This window comes from Eurypyga helias, unplaced genomic scaffold (genome assembly GCF_000690775.1).
Source record: "Eurypyga helias isolate BGI_N326 unplaced genomic scaffold, ASM69077v1 scaffold7578, whole genome shotgun sequence".
Classification (NCBI taxonomy): domain Eukaryota; kingdom Metazoa; phylum Chordata; class Aves; order Eurypygiformes; family Eurypygidae; genus Eurypyga; species Eurypyga helias.
In genome coordinates, this window is record NW_010266219.1 from 5,840 (window position 1) to 13,383 (window position 7,544).

Below are 7,544 nucleotides of genomic sequence, written 5' to 3' on the forward strand. Positions count from 1 at the left end.
ATTCATTCCCGTCTCTTCATTGCCATGGTGGGGAAGAAGTAGCATGTGGGAGCTCGCTAATATTGATAGTGGGGTTTTAGCATTCAGAATAATAATAGAAATACATTTTGAGCTCAGGGCTATGGCTGTTCACCTTGATCAAGATAAGTTCCCTTCCTCCTTGCTGAATTTTCATCTAAATGCAGCACGTTTAATCCGAGCTTCAGGGAAAGCTATTAAGAACGTGGCTGACTCGCTCAGATGTTTCCAGTGTGAAAAACGGACTCACCTATCACAGGTGAATTTTTTCTGCCATCATATAGAAGAAAAAAACCCTGGATGTAAGGGACACCTGATTCATCTAATGTTTAATACATTTTAAATAGTAATGCTTGTTACTGACTTTAGCTTCCTTTTTCAGGACAACTAAAAGCTTTATTCTAGAATATACTTACTGTAGAGCTCCAAAAACATATTTTTGTCTTAAGAAATTTGCCTAGCGTGACGTTGCTAGTACCCCCGATCCAGGAAAGGGGTACAGGGAGAGAAAAGCCAACAAGATTTTCCATATCCTTTTAGTTTTAAAGATAGCACTTCTTAAGGGCTCAATTTCTGGCGAACATACCTGCTGCAACAAAGAGAATTCCAGCGCTGAGAATAATGTTGTTTTTGCTGTTGTAAATCCTTCCTGCTCCAACACAGAGTCCTCCCAGCAACAGCAATATTGTGCTTAGGATGGGGAACACACTGGAGGCACGGACAATGCCTGGAGGGAGGACAGACAGACAGTAATCATTTCAGGTGCCTCCTTGGGTGCAAGTGTGGAGATTAGAGAGTCTCAAATCCCCCGGCTTTTGCTGGAATTATCACTGGTTCTGCACTTGTGGGCATGTTTGTGGGAGCTGAGTCCATAGGTAGGTGGCCAATGTGGCACAGACACTCTCAACTGAGTAGCTGAAATCTTCTGAACTTTCTCCTAGAAGGGCCGACGTCACCGCCATTACCTGATGCCACAGCGTAGAGAACGTTTCTGGCAAAGCATGAGGTAAGTGACAGCAAGACCCAGTATCACGCAGGGAGCAGCAGTGCAGAATTCATGAGCTGGCGACGAACCCTGCGACGTCTGGGGATGTCTCGAGCGGACGGACCTGTTCCCTGGCACACGCGCAAGGTGAGCAAATTACAGCTCTTGAAGGCTGCGGCATCTGTGCTGCCAGCAAGCCCAGCTAATAACCCCTTTTTCTTTTGCTGAATATTAAGGACATGGAAACCTTTCAGATTTTCTAAGGAAGAAGTTTTAACAAGTGTGTCTCAGATGTTTGTGTTTAATTTCCTGGCAGCTAAGTAGACTCATTTGAAATTCTGTATGCTTCAGTCCATTCACCAGCATGGACTATAAAATCCCTGGGAAATAAAACCATTAAACCACCACTTCAAGCCAGCTTTCAAAGTCAGGTCACTCCGAGACTAAGCAGCAATCGAAAGGGGAACGGCAAGGAGGGAACAAAATGGCTAAGGAAAAATAAACAAGCACTAGAAAAGAGATGTCTGTATTGTAAAAAAAAAACCAAAGGGGTAAAACCTGGTGGGTGTTCTCGAAAGGCAGAGCAAGGAATTGAGTTTCTTGTTTTAGAGAGAGGGTTGGTTTGAAGAAGGGGAGATGAAGTGCTGTGGAACAGGGGGTTGCCCCAAAGCTGGGGACCGTGGAAGGCGCAGGCGCGGATGGCTGACCCTTCAGGGTGAGAGGGTGCCAAGGCGTGGGGACGCCCAAGGTGGGTGGAGGTCCGAGGCTGCTGTCACAGGGCGTGGAAACCCCCCAGAACAGCGGGAGGACATGGGGACCCCCAGGGCTGAGTGCATAGAGAGAAGAATCTGCCATCTGGGCCAATCTGCTGATGCGGTGCCATCAGCGACGCCGTCTCTCCCGGGTGCCGTCTTCCTGGCTGATGCGCGCAGCGCGCGGCGCCCGTTTCCTGAGGAGAAACGGCCAGATGTTACAGCTGATGCTCTCTCATTTGACTTCTGATGGCCGTGGCGTTCCCAATTTAGTGAATTGCTTCCTAACGATTCCCTTGGTGAATGGTGGCAAAACTCCCACCGACTGCAGGAGGGACAGGACCAGGCATTTAATAACAGCATTGCTTCTGCGTGCGCTGCAAAGCCCTCGGGAGCCCCAGCTACGGGCCCGGCCCTCACAGGGTGCTGCAAACATGAAACAAAGCCAGTGCTTGCCTGGGAACCTGATGCTTGTATCGGTCTGCAACAGCGAGAAAAGTCCATCCCCTACCAAAACCGGCAGCGTTGCTGCGCGTCCTTTACAGCCAGCCCTCCTTTGACCGGGTCGAAGCCCAGTTCTGTCGAATACGTCACAGTTCAGGCACTGCATGCAATAATTGACAAATCCACGTAACGAGGGGTAAGGTCTCTAATCAAAGCCTGTGGAGTGCTGAGCGCCTGTTCGGTTGTACTGGGTGTATCTCCACATGTGGGATGCGAAGTAACAGAGCTTTGCTTTTTGGGTCAGTTTTTAGAGTAAATTATTAGAAAAAGATTCAGTATCAGTCTCTGTGCTGTCGGTCACGAAGGCACCCCAAATCACTGTCTGATTTTAGCTTTTCTAAAATGCTGCAGTGCTATCATCAGAAGAAACTTGCCAGACGTGTCAAATATAGGGTGTGTGTTGCTCTACTTGTAGCAATAATCTCCAGAGGTAATTTTTCAGTATTAGGAAATTTATGTGGAGAGAAAATAAACACACGGTGTTCTCTCCCTGTAAAACCCTACAGTATATTTTTTTTTCCTACAGTGTGTACTTTTAACTCTGAAGTTTAAAAGGAAGCTCATAGGTACCATGTAGAATTTACATATATCTCCCCATACTGGTAATAAAATGACAGCACATCAAAAGACATTAAGGCAATCTGGGTTTTGCTTTCTCCCCTGCTTTTTTCCCCTTGTTTACCGTCCTGTCTGCTCGCATCGGCTGTTCTACACGGCTATGCCTTGTGACACCTCCTTCGTGAGGCGCCGCGTGCTGCTCCTCCCCACGGGCTGCGAGCCTGGGTGCTCTGCTCATGCCTCCATTAGCCTCCAAAAGCAGGAGCCAAGCAACCAGCTTTAAAAAGGAAATGCTGTAGCAGGTGAGGAGGTCTATGAAAGTGTAGACATGCCCTTGAAACAGGGTCCCCAGTCCTGCTCCTCACAGCTGAGGAGCCCATGAGGAGGGTGAGCATGGCTGAAATCCCTCTTCTGCAAGGGGGGGCCTCGTGCCACGCTGCATCCGAGCAGCTTGGCTTCGGCGTGCGTGCAGAAATGCAGGAGAGGAGGGAAGCTGAACACATGGGTGCATTTGGGGATGCCCACGGCAGCCCCGGGGACTGCACTGCCTTTCTGTGCCCAGCAGCGATCCCGCTGCCGCTTGCTGGAGCTCCGCACAGACCGGTGAAGGGGATGTTTTGTTGACAGAGACACTGGCGTGTGTTGGCACAGGGAAGGTTGAATAGGAGGGCTCTCATTTGAGTTCTTCACAGGTGTTAGTTGTCACCGTGGCTGCTGTTTGCTTGGTTTTGCAGGGAGCAGCCTGAATGCTGAAGGGCATAATCCAAACTCCTGCTCTTACCCACATCCTGGACCAAAGTCCCCTAAAATAAGTCATTTTTTTTTTCACTGACTTCAACAGGGTTTTGCACCAGGGCTCAGTTCTGCTAGCAGCACAGTGTTGACGTTTATCTGAAGCCTACGCTAGATTGGTAACTGTGGAGCCGGCTGAGACCCTGCGTGCTGCTTGTTCAGGAGCACAAGATGCGCACACCATCGGTGCCCTCATCTAAGCCAGACAGGAAGAATACGGGTCACCCCCAAAATGGCCCTCCCGGAGGCTTGTGCCAAGAAATGGCCAAAACACACCGTGAATGACACAGAGACAGCAGACTCCAAAGGTACAGCACAGAGGGCAAAACTGGGACGGAAGGACTCACGTCTCCTTTGAAACAGGATGCCAATATCCTCCCGTCTGTGCCTGGTTAGACAATGATTTGGTCCCTCTTACACATACGTATGAGCTCATCTCTTCTGGGTTTAGACACATAACCTTCCAGTAATCTCTAAATCAACCGTATGCATTTTAAGCAGAGCTGCGTTTTTTCTTGTAAAAGTTAAAGCAGAGGAGTCCTGTGATCTGTGCAGACTACGCGAGGATGAGCTGTCCTCCACGGGGGGACCAGGTGAAGCCTGATTTTGTGGAAGACATAAAGGATTGGACCAGCTTGTTTGTAAGATCTGTACTTAGTCACTTTGGAAAACAGCTTTTAGGAACACCCGTCACAAGTACACTTACAGTTTACCGATCTCATGTCTTCCTGAGGAGGGGTAGACTGTTCCCCTAGTTCTATCTTTTCTCCAAAGCATGAAGACATAATACACTTTTATCAAGATGCTACTTAATTCTTATTTCCTTTACAGTCCTTTTACTAATGATGTTTCTTTCCTAAAGCTGGCTTGGCATCAATTTAACATTACTTCCAAGGCTTTGTATGAAAGATAAATGCAGCCGTGCTCACACTCTGCCTTCGCCTCAGCACTGAAATCATGTCACCCAAGCACTATGACTGATCTGAATTGACAAGGGTAAAGATAAAAAAAAAATCTGGGTTTTCTGGGAAAGTGTACTTTTTTGAGATTTTTATTTTCTTGTCTTGGCAAGCAGAACTTGTTTCCCACGGGTGAGCAGAAGGGCAGAGTGGTTCTCTAAGTGGTGTTTCAGGTAATTAATAGCAGTGTAATTGAGGAGTGTTTAGCCATGCTGGGTGTATCAGGCAGCAGGGTCACTCATTGCTCCCTGAAGCTTTCCCAGCACCTTGTGAACTGCAGTTTCTTTTCCTGGTAAAGGTCATTCCTTTCAGCTGGGCTGCTGTGCTGGTTTTGGCTGGGATAGAGTTAATTTTCTTCACAGTAGCCGGTATGGGGCTGGTTTGGATTTGTGCTGAAAAGAGCGCTGCTAACAGGGATGTTTTCGTTACTGCTGAGCAGTGCTTACGCAGCAAGGCCTTTTCTGCCTCTCCCCCCACCAGTGAGTGGGGGGGGTGGACAAGGAGTTGGGAGGGGACACAGCTGGGACAGCTGACCCCAACTGCCCAAAGGGGTATTGCAGACTATACCAACATCATGCTCAGCATAAAAACTTGGGGAAGAAGAAGGAATGGGAGGGGACGTTCAGAGTGATGGTGTTTTGTCTTTCCTGGGGATGGCTGAACTCCTGCCTACAGATGGGAAGTGGTGAATGAATTCCTTGTTTTGTTCTGCTTGTGTGTGCAGCCTTTTCTTTACCTATTAAACTCTATCTCACCCCACAAGTTTTCTCACTTTTACCCTTCTAATTCTCTCCCCCATCCCACTGTGGGAGGAGTGAGCAAGTGGCTGTGTGGTGCTCAGTTGCTGGCTGGGGTTAAACCATGACAGCAGGTCAGCTGTTTTGTTCAAAAGAAAACTAGGCAAGGCATCCTCTGGGGAGAGGGAAAACTAACTCAAACATTGCAGGATTCATGAAGTTTCATGCTCGGGTTCCAAGATTTCCTCTCAGCTGAGAGAGTGGTTGGCCGGAGGAGATAAAATGATTGCTCGTATTTCAAGCACCAGGCTGGTGGATGGAATTACTTCTGTGGGGGATTACACACCAGCACAGAGTAGCAATGACTGGCTGTCCATGCAGGGAAGCCACAGCTCTTGCTCATGCTGAGGTTTTGCTGCTAGCTGCAGAAATTTCAGCTTCCTTCCTACAGTGCAGTAATTTCACTGCAGGGGAGGTGGCTTAGCAGCTGCAAGGGATGAGGCTTGCATAAGGGTTGGGTTTAAGCATTAGGAAAAGCCTCCTCATGGGCTGGAACCCACTCCTCAAGCCTCCTTCTGTACGCTAATCAGATAAATACACCCTCTGTAAAATATCCCTGCCAATGTGGGAATGAGCTAGTATTCACTTGAAAAATGTCCATGTCAATTTTAAAGAAGGAGCACCACAATCGTGTGTGCTCCCCTGGTTGAAGGAAACCCTTGAAATGGGGGTTCCTGTGGGAACCTGTGCCACCCACTTTGAGCCAGTCTCTTGCAGTGAGTAAGAATTGGGCTGGACTCTACAGAAGAAATACCCAGGATCTGGCTATGCCTGTTAATCCTGTGTATTAGGTATCAGTTTTCAGCTTACGGAGAAGGTATTCTGAGCTGTCATGGTCGTAGTCATTGTCTTCAGGGAAGTGGTTGATTCGGAAGCAATGTCCTTTGTAGATTCCTAAATGAAAACAAAGCAAACATTACACATAAGCAACAGAGCCAGGTAAATGAGCTTCTGCCAGCTCTGCTTTATTTCCTTTTCCTCCCAGGTTGTATAAGTAAATTACTCTCTTCTAGGTTGGTGATTTTTTTTTTTTTTTTTAATGCCATCCAGAAACCATCTCTAAGGTTGTGACTCTTGGGCATATTGGGCTGAAGCCTAGCTGAAGGATGGGAGAGCCTGGATGCCTGGGCTCTTCAGTCTGCCACTAATATCACTCTCTTGAGTTTTTGTAATCTCTCTGTGCTTTACTTTATCAGTGCCGTGCTTATCTTACAACCATACCGAGTTTGCAAAGCTGCTTTTTGTTCCTAGAGTGACTGTCACTCTGGGACCCTGCTCCATGGCTGGGGCCCCACAGCAAAGCTTAGTGCCAGCCTAGTGCCCATCAGCCCTCCTATCTCGTCCCCAGTGAAGTGCTGGTTTCCCTTATCAGACCTGGTAAATGTTGAACTGTCTGAAGCCTCTTCAATTACTCTCTAGGCTTGGAAAACAAGTCCATAAATCTCTTCCTGCTGCAGTTTATACCCATATGTCTCCCTCAAGGTTGGTTCAGCTTTTAGTGGCATGTTTGTTTAGTTAACTGGGAGCCGGTGCAGTAAGTCAGGGCATGAGTGTGCGCTCCAGGCAGCTGGAGGGGCACCACCAGAGCTGACCAGATGAAGCCCTCGCTTGACGGAACAAGATGAGGCTCAGCACTTTGTCCAGCTGAGTAAAGGTTTACATTAGTATTTTATATTATTTTCTACCACCGTTGTCCATAGCTGCATAGAGTCTTCGCTGCAGCTGGGTAGCTGGGATCGCTTTTGCACAGCGAGCTGCATGGGCACCTCTCCCCAGAAAGGTTTCTGCAGGAGCAAAGCCCCGAGGTGTGATTCTGCCTTGGTGCTTTCATTATTCATTAACCAGCGCTTTCATGCTCAGGAGCATACATCACCCAGGACGAGTTATCCTCTGCACAGGAGCTTCGGTGGTTACAGCTCGAGCTGGCAGAAGGATTTAAAACCCATCAGTTAATACTACTTTAACAGAAGCACAGCTGCAGTCTGTAGCATAAAAATGTGGATTTATTTCACTACCTATTACTAATGATTACAAAGATCTCAAAAGAATTACTAATCCGGAGGATTTCAATTGCACCCTGTGAGTGTCAACTGCAGGTTGCTACTGCAGTGCATTTAATTCTTCCAGTAAATGATCTATCTACTCTAATTGCGGTAGCGGCTCAGCCTTTCTCTGCGCA

At 47.8% G+C, this 7,544-nt stretch overlaps 1 protein-coding gene across 1 annotated transcript in view; it reads right to left on the reverse strand.

Moving 5' to 3' along the window:
* Window positions 1-6,259, reverse strand: part of LOC104513584 (voltage-dependent calcium channel gamma-4 subunit-like) — a gene marked incomplete at its 5' end in the record, with an annotated part of 7,482 nt that extends 1,223 nt beyond the window's left edge. The window contains 2 exon segments of the mRNA XM_010156988.1: window positions 605-745; window positions 6,176-6,259. Coding sequence (XP_010155290.1) covers window positions 605-745; window positions 6,176-6,259 — 225 coding nt within the window.
* Window positions 6,260-7,544: the final 1,285 nt, after the last annotated feature.